At 39.4% G+C, this 25871-nt stretch overlaps 2 protein-coding genes and 2 long non-coding RNA genes across 9 annotated transcripts in view; 2 read left to right on the plus strand and 2 right to left on the minus strand.

Moving 5' to 3' along the window:
• LOC107269901 (filamin-A) overlaps positions 1-21466 on the minus strand; it is a 36663-nt gene extending 15197 nt beyond the window's left edge. The window contains exons 1-15 of one of the 5 annotated variants that reach the window (XM_015744313.2): positions 20909-21402; positions 18117-18825; positions 9830-10179; positions 8820-8947; positions 8511-8525; positions 7811-7949; positions 7094-7378; positions 6697-7013; positions 6199-6625; positions 5900-6115; positions 5431-5818; positions 3890-4456; positions 2496-2840; positions 1723-2333; positions 1336-1634 (exon numbers count right to left, since the gene is read on the minus strand). In XM_015744313.2, coding sequence (XP_015599799.1) covers positions 1336-1634; positions 1723-2333; positions 2496-2840; positions 3890-4456; positions 5431-5818; positions 5900-6115; positions 6199-6625; positions 6697-7013; positions 7094-7378; positions 7811-7949; positions 8511-8525; positions 8820-8947; positions 9830-10179; positions 18117-18456 — 4427 coding nt within the window. In that variant the 5' untranslated portion in view covers positions 18457-18825; positions 20909-21402. Of the gene's footprint in view, positions 1-1335; positions 1635-1722; positions 2334-2495; positions 2841-3889; positions 4457-5430; positions 5819-5899; positions 6116-6198; positions 6626-6696; positions 7014-7093; positions 7379-7810; positions 7950-8510; positions 8526-8819; positions 8948-9829; positions 10180-18116; positions 18826-20908 lie in introns of all 5 variants that reach the window. The other 4 variants (XM_025087150.1, XM_015744314.2, XM_015744315.2 and 1 more) reach the window with 4 other exon arrangements.
• LOC107269904 lies at positions 12093-13352 on the plus strand. 2 transcript variants are annotated; one of them, XR_003060320.1, is made up of 2 exons: positions 12093-12906; positions 12965-13352. It is a non-coding gene; the product is annotated as an uncharacterized LOC107269904 (long non-coding RNA). The 2 variants fall into 2 exon arrangements; XR_003060321.1 differs by having other exon boundaries at positions 12093-12848.
• LOC112494653 lies at positions 18767-20025 on the plus strand. The gene is made up of 3 exons (XR_003060315.1): positions 18767-18900; positions 19147-19465; positions 19606-20025. It is a non-coding gene; the product is annotated as an uncharacterized LOC112494653 (long non-coding RNA).
• Positions 21467-23203: 1737 nt separating the features above from the next.
• On the minus strand, positions 23204-25719 carry LOC107269903 (succinate--CoA ligase [GDP-forming] subunit beta, mitochondrial). The gene is made up of 7 exons (XM_015744322.2): positions 25615-25719; positions 25124-25437; positions 24947-25046; positions 24276-24871; positions 24068-24202; positions 23879-24007; positions 23204-23811 (listed from the first exon to the last, which is right to left on the minus strand). The coding sequence occupies exons 2-7, from the start codon at positions 25323-25325 to the stop codon at positions 23699-23701; spliced, it is 1275 nt and encodes a 424-aa protein (XP_015599808.1). The 5' UTR covers positions 25326-25437; positions 25615-25719; the 3' UTR covers positions 23204-23698.
• Positions 25720-25871: the final 152 nt, after the last annotated feature.

Below are 25871 nucleotides of genomic sequence, written 5' to 3' on the forward strand. Positions count from 1 at the left end.
TTGGACTTTCTGGTATCCTTCTTATTAAAGACTATTCGTTTGAATTTTCGAAAATTATCTGCCATAACTATGCTCCACCTGTTCAGTCCCAGCAATGATGACAGTGTGCGACGACGAATAGAGTCATCAACTATTACACGTAGTTTCGTGCCGGTACTATGAAATCAGAGTGCAACAAGACTAATCCCTGAGAAGTAATGACAGTGATCTCTGCCAAAAGTCTGATAGGAGTCGGAGGCAAAGGACTGGAGTTGACTAGGAGAGTAACAGGACCAGTGAATTCTGAAAGAAATCATATATAATTAATATAGCTACCGGAAGTACTATTTTGGATTTTACTGAAATGAAACATTTTTAGCTGAACCTTTTTTCCTTTTTTTTTTACTACCTAGTCCACAAGAACATTTCATTTTGAATCTGCGGCTATTCCCGTTCTTTTAAAAACAGGATATCCACTCGGTCACCATTCATCATGGCGCATCCTGAGTCTGGTAATTTAAGGTGGATGATATGTATATGATCTTTAAAAAAAAAGGTTATAAAAATTCCAACATGAATGTTACTCGCAAGACCGAAGTCTGCAACCTTACAGGCTAGATGGTCAGTTGTATAATAAAAATTTCTAAACCAGATAATATTTTCACCAATGGAAACGCAATTGTTTACGTATCGTTATCTATCTAGAACACAATTAAAGAACAGGAGTTAGATAGAACAGTCATCATTACAGAACGGAGTTCATAAGATTTACGATGTGCGAATGCTTCTGCTCAAGTGGCGCCGAGTGGGATGAAAGTGTTTAAGAGATCTTTTAAATTTAAGCTTCCGACTCCACCCACTGGATTGGAATCCTCTTAGTGTACATATATATTCAGGCTGTCAGAAACATATGTACACCGATACAACTAACGACCAGGCACCAGAGGGAAGACAAGACTTTGAAAATAAGATGATAGTAATTCAAATATCAAGATTCAAAGAAGAAAACAAATACTTGTGGATGATTTTCTTTGAATCTAACAGATAAAGGTAGGTTAGGTTAGGTTAGAAAGTGATTGCCGATTAAAAATAAATGCGGTATTAGGGTCACGGAGACGATTCAAAAATACACATTTTTATGTATGTCCGAACGTCCGGAAACCACATGGAAATATCATTTATAGAAGAAAAAAAAAAAAAAAGCCGTCAGTACGGTGCCGTCACGTCTGCATTCCTTACACTGTTTCATGAAAAACATCAGAGCAGGCTTACGTAAGTATTGAAATTGGAATACAGCTAGATAGTAATTAGATATATTTCTTGACCGATGATTTTGAAAATCAGAAATACACTTACCTTCCAGAACTGGAACGGATGCGACAGGTGACTGCACCCCGGCCGGCATTTTCAGTGTCCACGGTTATACAGTATTCCTCACCCTGGGCCAAGGTACGCTGAATGCCTTCCTTGATCTTGCACTGATCAGCCTTTCCGGTGGAGACGCTCTGCACACTAGCTGGACTTCCAGGTACTTCCTTGCCGCCATATTTCACATTGACCTTGTACCTGCCGCAATCGTCAGGCAAATACTTGGCCTTGAACTTTCCATCGCCTATATCTTGGACTTCGACATTGCGTGGGACTTGATCAGGACCCTGGAGCAGAAGTAGATGGATTTAAAGTCAACCGGAAGTTCACGTATGAGTACTTGTTTTAGAAATAATAAAGTCACGTGCTCCTTACCAAAACTTGAACCTCCAAATCAGCATATCCAGCCTTGGAAGTGTCCACGATGAACTCGGTAGGGAAGGAAGCGGTGCACTTTGGAGCTACCCCTGGACCAGAAAGTACGACCTTGCTAGGCTCGACAGTAGGATTGACCTTGATCTTGAATGGACTTCCAGTGACATCCTGACCGCCGTAAGTAACACCAATTTGAACGTTACTACCAGCTGGTGTTGGCTGATAGGTGACCTCATAGAGACCATCGCCATGTTCCTTGATCTCTGGCTTCTGGATATGACCCTTGTCCGTCTTAAGTTTAACATCCAACTGTGCAGGAGCAGCTTTCGTAGTGTCCACCATGAATTTCGCAGGGATACCTTCGCGAACCTTCTCAGGCTCCAATCCTGGACCATAGGCAGTGACATCCTTGCTGTCAACTATACGGTCAACCTGGACCTTGAACGGTGATCCAGGAATATGCTGATCCGCAAACTTTATACTGACATCATAATCACCAGGTTCAGTTGGTATATACTCCACACTGCAGGATCCGTTATAATTATCTTTACAGGTCATACGAGCCTGACTGGTGCCTTCAATGGCAAGACCCAAGCCTCCATTTCCAGCACCTTTAAAAAAAAAAAAGAAAAAGAAAGTAATCATCCATAAATTAATCGCAAGCTCATTCTCTCTCCTTCTCAAGTTTGTTGATCAACAAATCATTCTTTTATCTTTTACATCATCCACTGGATATGATCAAACAACAATACAGATAAGACAGTAATACCAACCTGTAGTTTCTACTGTGAACTGATTAGGCTTATTAACGTATCCTTTCTCGAGACCTGGACCATAAGCTCTGCACTTGCTAGGATCACATCCACGTTTAACGTTAACGGAAAAGGGTGATCCAGGGATAGGGACGTTGTCGTAGAGTATATCAATGGTGTGTCTGCCTTCTTCAAAGGGTGTATAACTGATCCTGTAGGTACCATCAGCCTGAGGCGTGATGACCTTCTCAGTCTTGCCGCCACTTGGATTAGTTATCGTGCAGGAGATCTTCCCATCGTCGCTCTTCGTCTTGGCGATGGCTCTGGTGTCCAGGGTGAAATCTGTCGGACTGTCCACGTAAACACCTATAACGAACAGAGAAAAAAAGATCACTTATTTAAAGACATTAAATAAACATCCAGAAAGAATTCTGTGCTTTCTAGAGTACCTGAAAGAAAATCGATATTCAAGAAGGTCTGATTTATCGATTAAATAAATTAATATGATTCAGATTGAAATACTTGGACAAACATTCAGTCTAATCAACGTGCCAAGACAGTGGTCTACATGGATCATGCAATTAATGATTTAATACTCAGATCAACGACGGCCGTCCCAATTACGTCATTTTATAATAAATTAATTTTAACTATCATGATTAATTTTCATAAAAGAGTATTAGACTAGTCTATGATACAGTAAGATTCACACGCACTCCGAGTACTGTTAGTGATAAAGAAAGTAGATGACTCGATCGTCATCGATACTTATAATAAAATTCGATTACACTATCGTGGACGATCGAATGATCCGATATAAAAATCACAGCAAATAATAAACGGCGAGATGCTTCATGGTCCGTTAGTGTTATGGGAACCAATGGAGGTCAGCGAATCGCAGCGAATAATTAAAATAAGAAAAGTAAAAGACAAATTATAAAAATGAATCCTCTTGGTTATTATGATAATTCAAAAGCTTTTCAATTTGATAATATAATGATATAAGTTTTTATACAATTATCAAGAGTTCGTTATTGGCTTAAATCCATATAATGAAATTGTGCTTAAAAGTTAATAAGATGAATACAAATTTGTAAATAATTGCAAGACAACAAATAATCCCCCTGAGATTCCCTGTGATCGTAATACGTATTATCAATGATACAATCGATTAAAAGAAAAAATCAAATATGGCGACTGTAGGAGGTACAACGTCATATTTAAAACCGACTCGCAAGGGAAGTCCTGTGATACTCTGACAAGGATTTAATAGTGGCTCGTGTATCCCCAAGTATCTCCCTTGGTTCCCGCGGGACAGTCGGTAGCAAAATTCCGACTCTATCGTCTAGACAATGAGCGGACATCCCATGCTATAAATGTCTCTGATTAAAAACTATATCCACGCGACGGCTGACCGTGGGGCTGTATCCCGTTTCCGGACACCTTGATCTTCGAGAGGTCGGCCTCTGACTCGATGAGGGCCTGAAACGGCGATCCTGGAATGTGCTGGTCGTTGAAGGTGATGTTGATCCCATAGTCACCAAGTTCGGTCGGTAGATAAGCGACGGAGCAGGTGCCGTCGCCATTGTCACGACAATTGATGGCAGCCTCGCATGGTCCTTCTACGGTGACTCCAAGGCCACCCTGACCAGCGCCTCTGGTATCGATTACAAACTCGGCAGGCTTGTTCACTATGCCATGGGACAATCCTGGACCGGATGCTCTGACCTTGCCAGGATCACTTCCGTGGACGCAGGTCAACCGATATGGCTGCGGCGAGATCGGTTCACCACCGAAGCTTATTCCCAGAAGGTATTCCCCTAGCTCCGTTGGCGTGAAGTTCACCAGGAAGCCCTCGTGGGTCGGTACTATGTGGGCCTTCACTCTGTTTCCGGACGGGGTCGTGATCGCTACTTGGAAGTCCGCCTTTCCTGCGTCTTGCGTTATCACGCGGAACTGCTGGAGGCTGTTCACGGGGGCGGCTATGGGGTTTTCGCGGTTTACATATATATTTATATAAATACTTTTTTTTTATCATTTAATCATAGAGTCGCCTTTAGGCAAACTATTCAAGTAAATATTGTTCTTGTCCTAAAACTCATACCCTTCGTTTACATGGGCACTCATAAACTTTGTATAAGAGTTCTACCGAGGATTCGTGAAATGATGCAAAGCGTGAACCATAATATTTTTAGATGAAATACGAAACTTCGGTAGAACCGTGGAATTCGCAATATGCTAAAAATAACGTCGACTCCGTTCCAGCGGAATTTCATGCCAGTCACACATCCCAGGAGACCTTCTAACCTATATTTCATGAAAACTACGTAACACCACGGTATACTACCAGAAACTATTTTTCTTAGACCCACTATTGACCTTGTCTTATAATTGAAATGAACCTCATTCGGAGAACTAAAAAATCGGTATCCTCCGATATAGAGACCGTTTAGACAAATTTTCATGTATGAGCAGGAACAGATGGAGATTACTATTGGATTATTTTTAGGCTGGTTTATGGCCCATGATGTAACCCCTCTCGGACCTCCGGATTAAGCACAGTTATGAATGATGATGATCGGAGGAAATTATTATCCGCGTTAAATCACCAAGTGCATCGTGTTAGCCATGTTCGTCGGGACCGGGTGATTCATAGTCACGTCCGCAGTTATGTCCAAGCTAGAAAACGATAGGGTACGACTCCCGATGCCAAGTACTGCATCCGTTCCTCCGTCCTCCTTAGTCTTCTCTTGGTCTAAAGTCCACTTGGCAACTAGAGCCATTCTACGGTGACCATTTGTCAATGATACTGCGATTAAATTGCTCTGCTAAAAGCTTATGGACCTTCCCTCCATTTTGAAATCATCGTATGATCCTGTTCTCTTTGCTGCATCTCGTTAAATGACCTGACTGGATTGATAGTGTTATCAGAGTAATACAAATAAGAATTACTCACTGGGCTCGAGTCCGTCGACCTTGATCTTCGATACGTCAATGTGTGGCTGCACGTTCACTTTTAGAGGACACTTAGGAACCTTGAGGCCACCGTAGGTCATATTCACTGTGTAATTTCCAGGTGCTGGTGGAACATAATCCACAGTGTATGTACCATCCTCGTTATCACTCAATGTGATAGGCAGATCTCGGCCATCTGGAGCATCCATGGTCACGTCAAGTTCCCCAGGCCCAGCCTCTCGGCAGTCTATATTGAAATGAGTTGGAGTATTTGACTTGACGCCCTTATCCAGTCCTGGTCCAAAGGCAGATACCATGGCAGGATTTAAGGGTGCAGCTACTTTAACTCTGTACGGTGACTTCTTGGTTGCTACACCACCGTAATTCACCTACGCATGGTAATTAGTGAATGTATGTTATTCTAGGAAATTCCACGTCTTCTTGGGAAGATACCGAAAGTGATATCTAACCTGGATCGTATGCTGGGAACCGGATGTAGGTGTATAATGAGCTTGTACAGTGCCATCACGTTTGTCATCAAGTTTAAGTGGCACGGATCTACCAAGAGCATCCAGGATAACGACTTCCAGAGGCGCTTGGCCGGCCTTCCTACAGTCTATAGTAAAGTTAGTGGGTTTGTCTCTTGCGACACCTTCCGGTTGGATTCCCGGTCCGTGGACCTCCACCTACGCAAAGATATCCACGTGTAACGATATAATTCATCAGTGAGATCGTGGTAGTTTATGCGAAGAGATAAAAAAAAAGTAACCTTATCAGGATCATAGTCGGTCTTAGGCAAAATATTGGCAATGTATGGCGACTTGGGTATATCCTCGTTATCACACAGGATATGAACAGCATATTGACCAGGCATAGTAGGTACGTAGGAAACATCCGCAGTACCGTCACCGTTATCCTGGCAATCTATTTTCGCCTTGGAGGGTCCCTCGATGGAGAAGCCAAGGGCGCCAGTTTCACCGTTGGTATCGACTGTGAATTTGGCAGGGTGGCCAACCACGCCACCATAGAGACCAGGTCCGAAAACCCTTATACTGGATTCTTTATAGGGACCGACGTTGACCTCGAATGGAGACTTTGGAATTTCCTTTCCACCATAGGTCACCATCACTACGTGACGACCTTCTTTTACCGGGTTGTAGGTACACTTGTAGGTCGTGGCATCGACTTTCACCATTCTAAAAAAAAATTTCTTTTGTAAATTTGCACCTTCCTTGAAAACGATATGTTTTGAAGGTCTTATACTTACTGTATAGGTAGATTCACACCACCAGGTCCAATGACTCGAACCTCTGGTGTACCCTCGCCAGCATCCTTAGTGACGATGGTAAAATCAGCATCATCCTTGACCCTAACTCCATTGGGCAAAAGACCACGACCGTACGCCTTGCACTTTTTCGCATCGGAGACAGGTGCAACCCGAACCCCGGCTGGACTTCCAGGAATGAGTTTCCCGGCGAAGAAGACGTTCACGGAGTGCATACCCGTCATCGGTGTGACGTACTCGCATCGCCATACATCTGGTGAAGTCTGACGGAGTTTTACTGGCACTGTAGTCTTTGAACCCTGAAAAAAAAAAACAGAAGCTCAGAAACGTCCTGAGGAATCTACGATACCCAAGACGTATACCAGGAACTGAGTAATACCTGGGGATCCAGAATGATGACTTCGGGAACACCGCGTCCAGCATCCTTAGTGAAGATGTCAAAGAAGGTAGGCCTATTAACAACGACACCATCAGGCTGAAGACCTGGACCACTAGCTGTAACTTTACTAGGATCTCCAGCATGTCCCTCGACGGTGACAGTGTAAGGACTCTTCGGGATTTCTCGTCCTGCAAACAGGACCTTTACTTTGTGAGGTCCTTCGCTCTTTGGTGTATAGGATACTGAGTAAGTCAGGTTACGGTCCTTGTTGAACCTGATATCGACCTAGAAAAAACAAGAGAAACATGTTCCACTTTTACCAAATATCAAAAATCATTGACACGGTGACATTTTCAAGTTCTAAAATCTACTCTAGACCCCCTATCCAAGTATCAATATTAAAATGCCAATATTTAAGCATTAAAGCCAGGTTTACACGCGAGGTACAAGTAGCCTCGATATTATGAAGCTGACGTGAAGCCACTTCGATGATCAAACCACTCAGAAGAGAGTCGTATAAATGCAATGAACCTCGTGTTATTTATCTGTTATTTCTTACTCGTGGCTCACCGTCTATAAATAACGCATGGTACGATAATGAGTCTCGATGAGATCCTCGGACACTGGCGAAACGTGACAAGAAAAATATGCAGCTACATTATGTTTTCAAATGGCTCAGTGAATCTCTTAATTTTACAATGAAATATTTCTATGTACCGGAATTTTGTTTCCCTTTGGATCCTCCACCGTGACTTCCACGTTTCCTTTTCCAGCTGAGAATGTTTCGACGGTGAAGTTAGCTGGTGCTCCAACAATTGGTCCAGTTGGTTCGATTCCTGGTCCATAGGCACGTACCCTAACAGTTAATCGTACGATTAGTATAATGAGAAAACCTTTGTAAACATCATTCCGGTGTTATCGCATAAGTAGCTGCATTATCTGCCAATGAAAATTAATAAGCATTAATAATTTTTTCTTATTGCTTTTCACTATCTGTGCTTTCTCGTAAAAACTTATTCTGTTCAATGACACTGCAGAATGATCTACTCTGTAAAGTGTCTGTGTACGAAAATATATTTTTGATAAGCCATTCCAAATTGCATAATTTTTCTAATTTTATTGCTTGTAGGTTGGTACACGTTATTCTCTGCGAATAATAAATGTTATGCTGCACACACAGGACACACCAAATTGTTCACATCACGTATAGCGCGTTGATTAGAGCGCATTAAGATTCGCTTGTTAAACGAAAAATGTCAAAGGCCAAGAAAAAACTAAATTAAAAAAATGGTCAAAAAGAAAGTTATACAGAAAAATTTAAAAAAAAAAAGGTACAAATAAACTCGCGGCCAAGGATTACTTGATGCAAAACCATTTTCTCAAACATTACACTTTTTTTTTGTTTTTCGCGACTTACCGCGGCGGTGGCACGCTGCGACCGAGAAATGAAATAAATCGATTAATTACGATTAAATTCGGATAATAATTTTCATGAAGTCTCAAGATCATTATCGCTCCTTACATACTCTATATATTTTTTTCTTTAATAATCTGCGACATTGATTTCAGACTCTCGTATTTGGTCCCTGTGCGTTGATGCACAAAAATTAATACTGTATTGTTTAATGTTTCACGAGATAATTCTAAATCTCAAATTTGGGACAATGAATAGTCGAAAATCGCAGAAAATTTGTATGTACGGCCAGGAATAGAATTAACAATTTACCTGTTAGGATTGGTACGAGCGCGCAAGGGCGCACCGGACTTCAATTTGGCGTTGGGATATTGAGACAAATATGTCATCATTGACATCTCATCAATATTAGGATTGACCATTTCCTCGGGTTTAATGAGCTGAAACAATAAGAGACTAATTAGAATTTCATGATTATATTATTATAAAAAAAATATGTATCAATTAATCTAAAATTCCAGGATGATTATATACATCAGACATTTATATATAGAAATTCTTTCATTCAACGCCTGAGGACATACGCATATGTATAATGCGATCGTTAATACGTATGTAATCATCGATCCAAAGTAGGCTAGACATTATCCCAACTGCATCTCATGTATAACCAACAAGATCCAGCAGACGCATACAAAATGCATTTCAGTACGAAACCCCTCATTAAATTCTTAATGAAAAAAAAAAACCACTAACTGGTAAGCGACCTAATTTTTATTTCAAAAGTACCGATTGTATCTCATCCTATTGGTTTTCTCTACATTGTGATGTCACTCATAACTTACACTCACTGTATATTAACCGTGATCAATCATTTGGTCATTTGCAAAGAGTAATTACTATACATGACTGAGTTCCTTTCTACATATGTACCATGTGTTACATACACCATATACAATCAGTTCTTCTCGACATCTTTGGCACAGTCGGCATACGATTTATACAGAAATTAAAGGTGCGTTCATAGTAGCAATCAGAATCCTATATGCATAATTAGTTTCGTTACCATTCCCGTTCTATATCGACTTCCGGCCAAACAGACTTTAAGCCTGTTTCACAGTAGTGTCGTTGACGCGATTACAAGGTGCACTCAAGAATAGAATGCGCTGACTAGAATGGGAACGGGATCAAGGTGATCCAAAGTGTGCGGATCTAGCGTTGGATACAAGGAAAAGCTGTGGGATGAAAGAGGATGATGATTTATTTTAAAAGATAAGAGAAATATATTTTTATAATAAAAAAAAATTTTTTTTTTAAATTACCTGAGGTATGTTAAGCCAGTCATCAGCAAGACCCAAAGCTTCGGATGCATTTTGCACGGCATCCTTAGGATTCCAATCTTGCCAGTCAGGACAGAGACCCGGTGCAACTGCATCCACAAGCGCACCAACTGCACGACCGTCATTCCAATCTGAGGTAAAGTTGGTAATTGGCAGGTCAGGAACTTTAGCCTGGATCCAATGCATCAGCCTTTGTTTCGGGGTTGCGCCCTTTTCCGGTCCTTCGCCATCTTCGCCATCCCACATTGGCATGGAGATGGAATAATGGAGGATGAGGGTCCATATCAAACCGAGGATGAGTTTCAATTTGCAGTCGACAATGTCTGAGGAATCTGTAACGATTGAAAGTGTATTAGAAAGGTCTGGTACACGTTAGGCAAATACGAATGGATATTTAATTTTTTAAAATTGATTTGACTTATCGAAATTCCAGTTGGAAGTACAAAGTCATTGATTTCTCTCAAGCTGATAATGAAACTGAATTAAAATTGATATATTGCTGTGATAAGAGTGACTAATTACTTGGGAGGTTGTTAAGTCATTTTTTGAAAGCTCAAACGTCATATCAGAATTCGCTATATTATAAGTAGCTATGTAACAGTTGTTCAAGGAATTTCAGTATGCTCGGAAGAGGTGCGAAGGAGACGCGTTAATAAATCATAAAGCGTTGCTGATGATTTACAAAGTATGCGGTTTGACAGACGCAGAAATTTCGCAAACGTAACCACGTGGCCTAACGTCGCAATTCCGTAGGGAATGGCTGTTCCGAAGCGGCCAATAAACTCGAGCGGCCGACAACTACTTCCCTTTTTTGTTGCCGAATATAATGTTGCAAAAAAACGGTCGATGACCCGGAGTCAAGTTTTGCCTGGAAATTCGCACTCGTAAATTATCATTAGACCACACGGAACAAATTACAAAAGTAGAATCTGAATGTTTGTTATAAAAATTTTATGACATTAATTAACAAGCGCAATCAATATTCCCTCAAGCAATTCGAATCATCAAGGACGCTTGATGATATCTACAAATTTTGTATACCGATAGATGGCTACGTCATTGATTACTATTACTCGGGCCGAAGTCAATCGAACTTTTACGATGATTCTTATCAGTGTTGAGTTTCATAAGAGATTACAAATTGAGGACCGTAATCATGTTTGATTATATGCTTGGTCACGGAAACGAGTGTGCATCGTTATAAATTTAGCGTCAACCGATTGTTATTCTTGTCTTATTTTCTAAGTTAAATTTCGATGGTTTTGTCGTATTCAGTTGAGTTAAGGCTCTCGAGTCAAAAGGAAACTCGAGAACTGAATCCTTTACTATGTTTAAAAGCCGGTTCCGTGCTGATGCTTCATGGTCGACGTTCTGTTCAACGATATTTATACGCCTAATGTCTCTACCACTGACTTTGAAGTGCGTCGACAAAAAAAGAGCGAGTAAAGTGCACTTGTTAGTTTACCAAAGTACGCTCGAAGTAACAGAAAATTGAAAAATTCATTTTACTGCCTAAACCTGTAAATCTACTAATGAAAAGAAAATTGTTAGCTGTCAAAACCTGTGGACGAAATTCCATAATTTTCTTACGTAGCTAAGTTTCATTGCGATCCTCGTAAAACTGCCATTTCTAACCTCCTAACAGCCGTTTCACGTATCCCGCGAGTTGGTGCCAAACGTTTAGCAACTCTCAATTTTTTATTGCGTAATATCGTAACACAAATAGAGTCAAAGTTGGAAGAGGATGAATTTATACCGAATAATTAATGCTGCCGCTCGTAATCCGATAGATACCGACTGTGGGCAAACGTGAATTACACACGTAGACAAAAACCGCGGGAAATTCAAAAAGTGTATCGACTCATTGTCAGTATCCTAACCATAAAATCAATCGTTTGATCAATCACCAAACTGATACTCAGGATATCATATTTTCTACGTGGAACTAATTTAACGGATGCTGCATTAGAGCATCGAGCTCCAATGAAGATTGCCGGGGTGTTAATTACCCGGTTAATTATTCCCAGGGATACCACAAACCGCTACACGTTTGCAAGAATCTGATTTCCAAAAGAAATACACGCCCAGTATAACATCTTTCAAGCGGAAATAGCTTATTAATTATTGACTAACCATGAGCGGAAATGAATATGATAATTAGCTATTGCTCATCGTGTATCACATAGCACAAATGTTTATCGCGAATTAGTCAAGAATGATTCACGTACTTTTCACACTACCCTGTATGTCAGTAAATTAACATAAAATCGTGACAATCTCTAATGCACTTTCATTCGAGGAGTGACGTGTAATTTTCTTTCTCTTTTTCTACCATCCTTCAACAAGCACGAGTACCCTTATTTAATAACAAACCTTTCTTTAAATATCCACACGTTGACCAAGGTAAAGTTAAAATCTTACAGCAAAACAGTTGCCATGTCCATGAAGAATTAGCCCGGCAGGTCGCCTATCAACTGAATTTCATGTTCTCTGGCACAAGTTCAAGATTCTGACTCATCCATACGTAAGAGCAAGTACTACAGTTAAATATGTATCTTTGTCGTCTCTTAGCACTAGTCTTAAGGTAGAGATTGAAGTTTGATGAGTTACGAAGAAGAAACCTATGTGAATAAATAGATTGATAGATGGATAAGTTGATATACATTTCTGCCACGGATCGTCCGCCATTGCTAGACTTGGAAACTCGTCTGCCATTGGGTATAGAAAGAATAGAGCATCAACTAAATGAAATTTCAAAGACGAAACTGTTGATGTTTGATAATGAAGATGGCGACGGAATAGCATTGGTATTTCTACGTTATTAAAGAAAACTCACATGTATCTCATGGACGAGTGAGATCATCCTGGTTACGTGAATTTATCCATTTACGGTTTGAAGGAAAACTGGTTTAAGAAAATAATAAATACACACCATAGATATATATATATATATAGGAAGAAAAGGAATTATCCAATGGCGTCTTCTCGTACGCCAGTACAGGTAATTAAGACTGTTGTACCAGAACTAATCGGATTGAATTTATGTAATCGAAATACCGGTAAGAATTATAATAAATAATTGAAATATTAAGATTGTCAACATTATATCCTTGACAGTTACCTGTACAATGTAATAAAATTCTGGACACCATCAGTCGATAAGACTCTGTGATAAGATGTTAATGCAGTCGGCGCTCGTTAGCATGTGGACGTTAAAATATTTCCAAGAAACTAATAACGGCGTAAACATCAGTGGAAGATCAGCAGAAAAAAATGTCTCGAACACGTAAACAGAAATCTCATTAATTTTCTTAAATTTGACTTTTTCGAAATTCATAACGGTACACACGGATATTCATTTCAGTGATAAGACAAAAATTCGTCTCACCCTAATCAATACGAAATAACGATCACGAATCAATAAAGATAACGAGCTGCAGAGTATACCTATTGTTAGCGTCGAACTGTCTCAAGAGATTCCATACGAAAGATGTATCGAAAAAGAGAAAAGAGGAAAGAAAAAATTAATATGGAATAAAGAGAGATAGACACAGACCCCGCCGATTCCCAAGAAACCGAGAGATGCCCGCTGGCGATTCATCTCAACTATTTTAAGCAATTACTGAACAGTGACGTCACGAGCGCGAAAACACGTAGGTTAGCGTACTCGGCGTCAGCGCCGTTCTACCAAGAGCATCCACCGCTGCGCTCCGTTGTTATTTATTAAGTCACGAAGCATCAACCACCTCATCCAACAGTTACAAATCTGCTGTCGACGTCAATGCTTGCGCAACATACTACATTGCCCTAGAGTCATAGCTGCCTTACTGGAATAATTATTTATCTTATAGGATTTTTCAAAGGTCAGAATACCTGCAGGCCTACCAAGTTCAAACAGTCTTAGTTCGAAGCTGAATAAATTTTCTCTAGACTTTTCGATTCGCCGGTATGTCTGTCCTTCTCTTGCTCCCGTAAAAACCTATAACTCCGTCTCTCTCGCACTCGCTCCGCGGTACAGAATACCATTTTTTTCGATTCACTTCTTCAACTTATCGCTCGATCAAAATTGGCGATCGGCCAATGAACATCGGAAACTTTGCTTACTTTTAACGGTATAGTGATGCCAAATTCTAAGGAACAACCACAATAGCGTGACAGCTGTCAAATTCGAGTTGTACGTTTTGATAAGTAATTTCGTACCTACGCCTAGTATATTGTAATTTTTTCTCTGATATCTTACGTATCATATGCATGTAGCGTACAGGTTATGACGATCTGATCTCTCTTACCTTATTGTAATATTATAGTACTAATAGTCTGATGGGCTGACAGGTGCGTTATAACTGTGTCCTCTTAGGCCAGTCTCGCCTACGTTCACTTCTATTTACTTCGGCAATGAATTATTTTTAACCACCTGACAATTCGACCTGCCACGTTGAGTCATTAAGATCAGTTTGAATTCGGATGAGCCGCCACATGGAAAACTGGTCACGTGACGAGACCCAGCGGTAAAATAAGAATAATCGAGAACATTCGAAACTCCCGCTAGTTTACAAAACCTGGGAAAAGAATGCCCAAGGAACACGATATGCATAAAACGACAGTTGCTAAAATTAAGACACTGCACATTTTTGCAACCGGTCAAACTTTAAGGCACTCATTTCAGTGCTCGTTTGACAGTATCATGGTTTCAATAGAAGGTGTGTATATATATATATATACATACACAGTCGGATATCAAATACCAGCAGTAATATCCCGGATGAGCCTTTTGCTGTCGTAAACAAAAGAGTAGGTATCTCTTATTACAATCTTTCCACGTGCGAGTCGTTGTACACAGTGAATTGTAGGTTAGGTACGTGCCAAACGACACTGTAGTTTGTCACAGCAAATTTTTAACCCGGAAACTTTCATAGGCTGTAGCACTAGGTTAAAAATGCGAAAAAATATTCCAACGAGTACGGAACGACTCAATTCGAAATTTCTATAACGCATACTTCGCTTGACCCACGGCGAAGGAGTAGCACGTGAAAAATAAAGGCGCACGACAACGAGTCTACGTAACCGCAATACGACAACGATAAAGCGGCAGTCGCCCATTGTCATTATCGTGCCGGCACAAGGAAACTTACACTGGCAAACTTCACGGCTTCACGTTATAGCCGTGAAGTTAGATTTCAAACGAGAGAATTTTTAAATTCGCCAATTCCCGAATCTGAGGAATCTTGTACCAGTAAATGAAGATTAAAGTGAACCGAGGGTCTGACGTTAAACACTGTTTTAATTAATTCCGACTGGAGTGACTACAATCCGAGTGACGAATAACGTAAAACCTCCGTATGGAAATCTCATTGAATTTTCACGTTCAAACGACGAATCCTTTGGCATTCGTAATGCTACTCGTATTCGAATTGAAATTTTTTTTCAAATGATTCTTGAACAGTACGTCTGTTAAAATATACAGGACAAATACTTCCAACTTAAAATTCGCATAGAGACCGGATGCCAGTTCCCGGAAGAGGAGGGAGGGGAGTGACGTCACTTTCAGAATCTCAGATACCTCGTTCCTACGGATAGCATAGAGAAGGATAGAAAAAATCGTCTGGGAACCTCTCCTACGATCTATGTAACTTTAGAAATCGAAGGCCGCCCACAAGCTTATCCCTTTTACCGTCTGGCGCTGAATGACGGCATTGTGCTTACGAGGGACGCCGCGCGCGCGTGTACGTACATACATGCGTTGCGACCAAGTGACGTTTGTAGCAGTCGACACGCTTTTAGACGATGACGTCACTGATTGTTAAACGATTACCTCATCAACATTCGTGCACGCATACTCAGTCTTCCAAGAGTGAGATTCACTCAGAAATCAATCTACACAGCATCAATCTGTACTGAGATAAAATATGAACTCGATACTAAATACAATGATTTCTAATTCGATCGATATAAATAACGTATAAAAATTTCTCACATCTGTTACGGTCGGTAAGTTCGTCCGGACTGATTGGTACGAAGAAAAAGAGAAGAAAGAAAGACAAAATGAAGTAACAGAACCGTAAGAGGAATCTGTAACGAGTTAGTCGGTTACCGAATATCAACGGAAGCTTCTAGTACGTCATTACGGAGGCCGGAGCGCCGCAAAACACGTTCGGAACTGCGTTCCGGTCCTCGAGAGAAAGTGGGCGGATCCCAGGGACCAGGTGAAGGTCAGGCTTGCCCCAGTGTACCTCTTAGCGTTGGAACGTCATCCTGCTTCTTCTCATGACGCCCTCATACTAACCATCTTTGCTTTGGAACGAACAGACGAATCTTTCGTTACTACGAGAGTCTCTATATTGTTAAGTACGATTCTCATGTTTGTCAATCTTATATATTTTAGTCTGGCTGAAAAAAAAAACTCAGAGAAGACCAAGGCTGGCGTAAATTGCTTTTGAAAACTGGAAGCCTTGAGATCTTCAGTCTCTGTATGGTGGGTTCGAAATAAATTGTGAATTCCGGTCTAGACAATGCTGAATTATTATGTTCCTACGGCGCTGGAGGTTGCACGGTTTCACGGCTCGATCATTAATGCAAGAGACACACGTACAGTGTGATACATCAAATTTGAGTGTATCTCATTTATTTTTAGTCTATTGTTAAGAAACTACCGTTTGAACACGAAATTGCTCATATTTTTAATATTTCAAAATATTGCAGGAAATCAAATATCCCTAGAGTTGTCATAGTTTGGGTAGTGGTAGAACCGAGCAGTAGGGAAATTCTGCTCCCTTGTATTTGTAATAATAATCCGCAGGCTAGTGGGATAAGAAATAAGTCGTCAACTGACACATCTCATTGGAGGAGGCAGCCATAAGGAAAGGAAGGAAGGAATAAGTGGTTGGATTCGTAATTTGCCAAAGGTAGTATGCACTGTATTTTGGCAATTACTAGGATAAGGGTGTCAGGGACTGGATGAGTCAGAGTTAGTTAAGGGCTGTAAATTTTCCATTAGCCTGGGTATAGGTCATTACTGCGCGATGCTTACTGTCGGTTTGGGAAATTGCGTTTGTCAACGTGGCATATGCCATAACAGTGTTGTAGATAATTAATTCTTTTAAGATATATATTTTTTATGAAAACCCTATCGCAGTGGCATTCCTTTTAAAAAGGTTAGAATAACGCCTATGTATAAGCATGACACAAGCGTTGCGCATCGTTCTTGTGTGAAATAACAGCCACGCAATGCAGTACGTGTCACGTAGCAATGCAAGAGAATCTCGAATTTCTCCAGTAGTTGAGAATACAATACGAGTAGTGTAATATAACGTGGAATCGGAAAGATTTTTTTTTAATATTTCAAAAAAGCTAATCTAAAAATCAACGAGTTGTCATTGGTAACACGTGGCGCTTGCGCACGTGCTGAATAATAATGATAACAGCAGTCCCTTTGTAAATCAATCCCAAAAGCTTTCAAATGTATCAGTCTTAGAAATAGTTATATCCTAAGGGAATGTAGATCCGTGCATTTTTAATAATAACGAAAAAAAGTGTTATCGCTTAAAAAAAGACTTGAGTATTTGGTTTGCCACGAATGGATATAAAACACACATACATTGCGAGCACTTGTATCAACAAAGATTTTAGAATTAAAATAAAAATGTCAAAATTCACAGTACACTTGACGTGCAGATATTTTAAGCTTGAAATTGTTCTTGATTTATAAATGTCAACGTTGACAGTCAAACTTCAGCATAGAGGAAGAATCTAGTGATCGCTTTTAAATAAACAAGGAACATTATCGAAAATTTTATCAGTGAGACTTCCAGGTGCCAAATAAAGAACGTTATATTGCTAGAGTAGCATAAGGCAGCAAGAGGTAGTCAAGATCCAAGGTATTCCAAGTAGCCACGATCAGGATAACTTTCACGTATAGAACGTAGAGGCTTTCAAAACTTTCGAAGAAACTCTTTTTTACTCCTGGTGGAATCTTCGTTTTGTCACTACCACACGGATAGGACAATAATGTCAAATGCTTTCGATTAACCCTCATTGACATTCCACGCTAGAAATGAAATCTGACAGTGCACCGTCTGACAGCACTCAAATAACAATTAACAACAATGAATGCAATAACACATCTTAAAAAATTAATTACCCCCCCCCCTGCCCTGTCATAATAATTACATTATGCATATTTGAATCGATATATAAAATTCTAGTATGCGAGGTCTTAATAATTAAAAAGAAAAACTGAAGAAAGATAGTAAAACGTAAACCTCTCACTCACCAATATTAACAATACGTATTCCTTGATCGTCGAGGAACTTGAGTGCGACGGATACGTTCTCCAATTTTTGTGAACGGAAGGTGGGTCGTTTATTGTGTTTGGGTAGACGCTTTTGCGAGAGCACTTCTAAGAGACTGACGAGTCTAAGACCATCAGAGAGGTCGCTCTCTAGGTCGCCGATGTGCTTGTTACAGGACTTGAGATGTTCGTTGGCCCATCTCGTGAAGGTATTCTGCTGGATTCTCTTCCACTGGGCATCTTCGGCCAGCTCGCGTTCCATCATCTCGTCGTCGTCTTCAGCGGGGTTCCCGCTCTCGACTGACTTATCATTGTCATTCATTTTATCGGCCGGCTCGCTAAGGCACTTTAGTGGCTATGGAGGTGGCTGTTAAGCCTAGTGGTGGTGGAAGTCTGGTTTGTTGGGACCGGTAGTGCGACCGGTGATTGTGCCGGTAGAAGTCCACCCGAGTTCAGTGTGTGAACTCTGGTTGATAGAAGGTGATACGTGTCGGAGATACTCGGTCGTTAGTGCAGTTTGATCAGCTGGGTTATAAAGTCCTAGATGGGGGGCCTATACTCGCGCGATCTATTGTGAAACTAGTGAGACTTCCTTCAGGGCGCGTACGGCTCTGCGGCTGTCAGTGGTACCACTTCCTGGGCCTTATCAATCCTCGACCACTTTTCCGTTTGAGAAATTTAGAGGTGACGGCTGTAAATAAAAAATTATATATTACTACTTACTCTGCGAGTTCATGATTATTGATATGATGCACAAATGTAATTCGTAAGTATAACAAAGTAAATACAACTGTCGTGTTCCAGGTGGATTGTTTTTAAATAGAATTCATAAACGTATAGACACTGTCCCACCCTAACGTTTACTGTGTTTTGGACGTGTATTAATAGATTATTATTAATAGACGGTTTTGTAGAAATATTTATTCAAAGTGTCTATTGGTATTGATGCTCTAGCGTTTCTAAGATCGATCAAATCTGATGGCTACTTCTGACTATTTATTTTTTTTCTTAGACTCAACATTTACTCGGAGCGTTAAGTAGCAATCGCATTGCCTAAAATAGAGTGATTGTTTCTCAGACTCTTGTGAAATCTGATCTTTATCATTATCCAGATTGGGCAAACACTGTTGAAGATACATATAAGCTCTTGAATTTGTTTATGTATTATTTTACTCCAACTGCTCTCTTGACAGAAGAGATCTAAACGTTTAATTCGCGTTCACAGTGACCAAGCTTTTGAAAAATTCTCTTAAAATTCAAGATGGCAGCCACGTATAAAATACAGAAGAATAGACTCTAGTAGTGCAACGTAGTACTGAAGTCAGAAAACAGTTGAGTATCTACATATGGCTTGACTTGAGACCTTGAAACATATTTAAGACTCCATTTTTAAATATACGCAACAATACAGTGATCTTGAATATAAGAATACAATCTGTATACGACAATAAGAATAAAATTTTATTTGCAGGTGGATCTATATACCTGGATCAATAATATTAAATCTCTTTCATGAATGAATTTATGCAAAATTGGGTCGCCACGTCCTTCATAAATGTTCAATACTTTGCTCGTTTAATGCAAAGACAAACGTGACTTCAACGTGGATGAGTAAAATTAGCCCTCGATCTGTCATCGAGACTTACGAGAGAGCAGAACGAGAGCAAATAATGTAAAATTAATTGGAACCTACGAAAAGCCTTCTCTCGATGGATACAGCCCACTGCCAAGATATTTTTGGAATTAACATACATACCTATTGTTTTTCCAAGGTTCCCTCATTGTGCATCCTCCATCAATATTTATTAAGTTTATTTACAGTTCGTGCTACACTGTTGTAATATCGAATTGATATAAAAGATATTTAAAAATAAAAAAAAAACAAAAAGTATTATGCTAACTTCACTATGATTAATTGGAAGTCGGCGGCTAACTGCCAAGGTATTTTTGAAATAACCAACTTTTTATCTCGGTCGCGGACGAGGGTCCCAGGAATTCTCAAAGTCTAGTTTGAGACGTCGTCGAAGAATTTTTGTGCCTCGTATTTACTTCATCAAGTAGATACGATAACTACGATTTAGGAAGCTGCATTTAACGTTATCTTGACGAAAGCGTCATGGCGGAAACGTCACCGTAAAATTGAGATATTTATGCGGTTTTTATTCTGTCAAGAGTGATTTTGTTTGCATTTACACATATCGTTTTAATACAGTTTTTGTCGCGCGATGGTAACATAAAAAAAAAGTCGTAGTATAAATTTATACGAATTTAATGTTCAACGTTTGCTGAAGATTTAACGTAGCGGATAGAAACTGAGCGGGAGACAGTAATAACGACTCACGTTACAAATACACAAATGCTAATACACGGTACGGTGTTAATGTATTTGAATGTCAAGGTGTCGCTGCGATTACTCTCTCCACGTGCAACAATTGTTTTACTTGCAGAACGTACCGGAAGTCTTAAGTCACTCAAATGTATCGTTGAAAGGACATAGGACAAATATTTGAGTGTGCTAAATATATGAAAAAAAGGATAATTGTTATGAATCTTTAGGAGGGAAAAGAATGTGACGATGATATTAGAAACTGAATTTGAATCTATTGCAAAGTTAAAAGAAGAAACAAACAAGAGGGAACAAGATAAGCAAACATCATTTATAAATCTATAGAATCTTATCAAATTAATTTCCTTCTGTATGGTACGCGTAAGAAATTATAAATTTAGATCTGTCAGTCTGTTATGATTTTCGAGAATTAGTATCATTTATTTACCTGATGATCACTAAGTAGGAGGCCGGATCCCTTAAGAACCGGGAAACACCTCTTAGTAGCGCTGGTCCACTATAGAGGACAAGGGATTGTTTGTTCTCACGAGGCACTATAATTGTTTTTGTTGTTTCTTATTGTTACTTCTTGTATGTAATTTGCCGGTCGTGGCCAAATATTGGACGGATCGGTAGCCGTTTAGTGGCGTCGATGCGAACGCGAAAGCAGATCTGAGTGAAGTTGTCCAAGAATAGTCCGGGGTCCCTCACGCACAGCCCCTTTACTCTCCTCCGTCACCTCTCAAAAGGGAAGGGAGTCGGGATCTATATATACACACAGTCATCTCTCACACAACCAAAACACCACGGGGGATTCGTATAATAAAACTAAAGTATAAACCGAGGAAACTAAGCTGGCACGACACGACTAAAGGCTACTAGTTCATGCTCCTTCAGTGTTAGCGAGGAAACTTGATTTTGTAAATTTGTTTTAAAATTTTCTGAAGAAACATACAGACTTGCCAGATGTCTTGCATCAGCGAGGATAATCAAGAGAGTTGATTACAATTGAAATACATGAATCTGATTAATTTCTATAAAATACAAAAACTACCCAGACTGTTCTGCTAAATCAGACTATAGATGTTGCTGATGTAAGAGAGAATGCTGGATATAACAGAATTTTTGGAAAATACGTATAAATATGTATATGCAGTACAATATCAGTTTTGGAAGATTACGTGTATCACTAAAAATTGTCTGCGAATCACCTGCTCCGTTTTATCAGTCTCTCTGTATCCGGGGCGTGTATATCGGCAGCATAAGATAGCGTGGTGTGCGTGCAAACATTGAAAACAGAAAAAAAAGAATGAAAATAACATACCACATTGTCGCTTTAAACGAGAAGTAAATCATGAACCTTATTTACCTAGATGTATGTACGGTAACGTTGCCTATGGCATTTCCGGCAAGACAGGAAGTACTAGATTCACCATTGAAAATACTCTGAGTCACAGGATGCGCCTCCCTCAAAATATATCAATAATATATTTATAGAACAATACTAATATAAATCCTCGTAGATACTCCAATAATAGAAAAACAAAGTAACCCATCCCTGTCACAGAACACAAGAGCGTCACGACGCCAGCATACCACGTTCTTACCACCCACGCTTTAAAATCGTCATTACACAAAATGACTCAACCCCTGATCTGGCAAATGACACTGTTCTAAGTCCTGATCAGTCACTTGTATATATTTACTCGAATAATTCAAATTACAATAACAATTAATTAAAACATTATCCATCATATATATGTTCTGCAATATTCATCTTTTACTATTCTTAAGAAAAATATTCTACTCAATTTCATTGCTCCCACTCTCTATATATAATTTCGCATAACTTTGACTCCCTGACCCAATAAATGCCACTCACAGCTGTACCCTCGTCTTACTCTCGTACATATATTACCTTCGAAAGTGAGTTAAAAACGGCGAACCGTATATGGTCATCAGTGAAACGACCAAGGAGCTCTTGTATCAGCCACACATACCTGCACCACGAGTGCTGAATTACCAGTTGGTTTGCTTCGGTACAAATGCGTTTGGATACGTTGTCTCGGGTCTCCAAGACCATAATGGGATAAAGGGGACCGCAACACACGTTTCTGTTTCGAAAAACTTTTATACCTGTGAGGCCAGTGATTATTAGTCTTTAAAATTGAATAGTAATAGACGAGATGAAGAATAATAGATAGTTGAATAGAAAATTTCATTTTTACCTCATTACAGAGAATCGTTAAGTACGGATAATCTTGTGTTTGTCAATATCTTGGGTTTAAATGATGGACGGCCTTAGTGGTTGTGTAGGTCATGGAGATTATTGCATAACCAGCAGAAACTTGGGATCGTTGGTGGAGCGTGTCAATACAAAAGGTTTAATTCCTTATGGATTTAGAAATTGAATCGCTCATTTGAAGTGACTGGATATATATCTGTCTTGTGACTAGATGCATTTTTCAAGAGATCCTTGCGGGAAAGCTCACAAATGTTGTAGTAGCTGAGGAGCACAATTTCCTGATAAGGTCATTGAAAGTTGAAATTCAATGATCGGACTGCTTTGAATGGCAGTGGCTACTGTTTAGCACTCTGGTTTCTGAGAAATAAGTAAACTTGTAAATTTTCTTGTTTTACAGGGTAGAAAGAGAAACGAAAAAATTACTAAGACGCACGTTCCTATGCGAGTAGACTGTGATGCTGTGTGTAACTGGACAAAATAAATGCGCAACGCTGTCCGTTTCCTTTGTAAAAATTTATTTAAAGAAAATGCCAAAGTACTTTATAACACTTAGCACTACAGTTACACAAATGATAACATGATGTTTTTGTAACATGAGAAACGAGTGTAATCAGTTTGGAGGTAACTGCACTCGCAATCTCGATAATCATTAGTTAATAAAATTGAGTTTGATAACGATAATGCGTTTCTTCTGTCACTGATAGCTGATGAGAAATCGATGAAATATATAATTAACTTAAAAGCGTCTAATTATCGTCTAAGATAAGGAATTGTTCTGGGTCAATTAGAGTTCACGTTCTTTGGATATTTTATATGCACGTATGCTTTACCGCGGTTTTAAGATACGTGAAATATAGTTTTCTTATTTGATAACGTCATCTTTTATAGCATGTCACTGTTTGTATGTTTATTGTTTTCGTATGCGTACCCATTACTCAAACGAAGATATCTTCAGTCTTTTTTATTGAAGACAGCAGCATGACTTTGACTGAATTACTGCTTGACAGCACTGACTGCTTTCTTAGCTGCCTCATCCAAATCATTTGCTGTGAGAATCGGAAGTCCTGATTCCGCAATAATTTTCATCGCTTCCTCCACATTTGTACCTGATCAATATTGTAATTGTATGGAATTGTAGTTATGTTATGTAATTTAGAATTCTAGATGACTTACCTGCCAATCTTACAACTAGAGGTATTTTCAGGCCTAGATTACGGGAGGCTGAGACTATTCCTCTAGCTATCGTAGCACAATTTACAATGCCTCCAAAAACGTTGACAAGTATCACTTTGACTTTGGGATCTAAAGAAATTGATTTAGATATTGCGCGATTATTTTACATTTTATTTCTGAACCACTTACCCTCGGTGAGAATTCTGAAAGCCTGGTAAACCTGTTCCTCTTTAACGCTACCTCCGACATCTAAGAAATTTGCTGGTGTACCTCCATTTAATTTGATAATATCCATAGTCGCCATAGCTAAGCCAGCACCATTTACTAAACAGATTATTGTAATTAAATACTGTATGTAGAAAAAAATATATGGCACAATATAGAATCATATTCTAACCTAAGCATCCAATATTTCCATCCATGCCAATGTAATTTAAATTAAAATTAGATGCATCAACTTCTCGTGGATCTTTTTCGCTCACATCTTCCAAGGCAAATATGTCCTGCTGCCTAAATTCGGCATTATCATCAAACGATATTTTAGCATCAACAGCAATGACTTTTTTGTCTGTGGTTTCTGCCAGTGGATTAATTTCAACTTGAAGCGCATCTATGTCTACAAACAATCTCCAAAGATTTTTGATTTCAGAAATAGCTTTCTCCTGAATATCTTTCTCTTTGAAGCCCAAGAAATTTGCTACCTCCTTAGCAATCTCATCATCAATGCCATAATAAATATCCAATGGTATAGCTTTTATCAATTCCGGTGTCTCTTCAGCAACTGCTTCAATATCCATACCACCAGCTGGCGATGCGACAAGCACAGGGCCATTATGCTGCCTGTCCATAAGCAGACACAGATACGTCTCCCGGGCAATATCCACGGACTCAGCTACCATAATTTTCTGAACTAATATACCATCATTTGAAGTTTGTTTAGTGATTAGACGGTGTCCAAACATTTTTTTCACTATGTCAAGTACCTGCTTTGGACTGTGAATGATGACTCATTATTAAACCATTGTACAAGTTGTACAAACAATATATTTCTCAATGATCAAAACTTACTCTTTTGTAATATGTACACCACCCTTGAATCCATTGTCAAACCAACCCTTACCACGCCCACCAGCCAACACCTGTGCCTTAACAACATATTCATCAGCTTCTGTAAAATCAGAGAAAAGTCAAATCGTAAATCTAATTTGAAGCACAATGAAGAGAGCACGTGGATAAAATACTAACTGAATTTATCCAAAACAGAACCAGCCTTGTTGACGTCGTCAATCATTGTAAAATTTTGCACAGATACACCACTGTCTTTTAGAAGCATTTTACTTTGATATTCCAGGAGATTTAAATGCCTAAGGGGCACAACGCCGACCTGAGAGACTTTTTTTAAGACGTTCCCGCATCCCAGAAGTTTTCTTGCAAGAAATCTCGACATCGTCAACCTGCTTCTCGTAATTTGTAATATAGAATGACTAGATCCGGTTTCCTTCTGATGTTTTTACACAGTTTGATTTCACAGAACGCCTTCGCGACCCGTATGAACTTATCTTTGTTAAAACATTCAAGAGATACTTTACTTATCATTTACTGAACTTAGATCGGGCATTGCCGGCCGCTTTAAAAAAAGAAATACGCAGTCGCAACACTCGATTCCCGGTTTAGCTCCACTTAGATTGTAAAATCAATTTACCATTGAATAATTGTAGAAAAATAATAGTACTTACATGTCGTAATAGAGTAAATTAAAATCTGTTTATGTGATATAATTTTTTACCCTATAATGTATTTACGCGATTTCAAAATGCATATATAAATTCATAATTAGAGACATCTATCATCCGATGAATTTACTGCTTAAAGGTTCCGTCCATGTCTATCCTACTGCAGGCAATATATCATATAGGTACATACGAGCTACAACTTTCACCTACATTCTACTCGTGTGGTACATCAGAGCTTCTCAATTTTTCTCAAGACATGT

The sequence above is a fragment of the Cephus cinctus genome, unplaced genomic scaffold (assembly GCF_000341935.2).
Source record: "Cephus cinctus unplaced genomic scaffold, Ccin1 Ccin1_scaffold0690, whole genome shotgun sequence".
In the NCBI taxonomy this organism is placed as follows: domain Eukaryota; kingdom Metazoa; phylum Arthropoda; class Insecta; order Hymenoptera; family Cephidae; genus Cephus; species Cephus cinctus.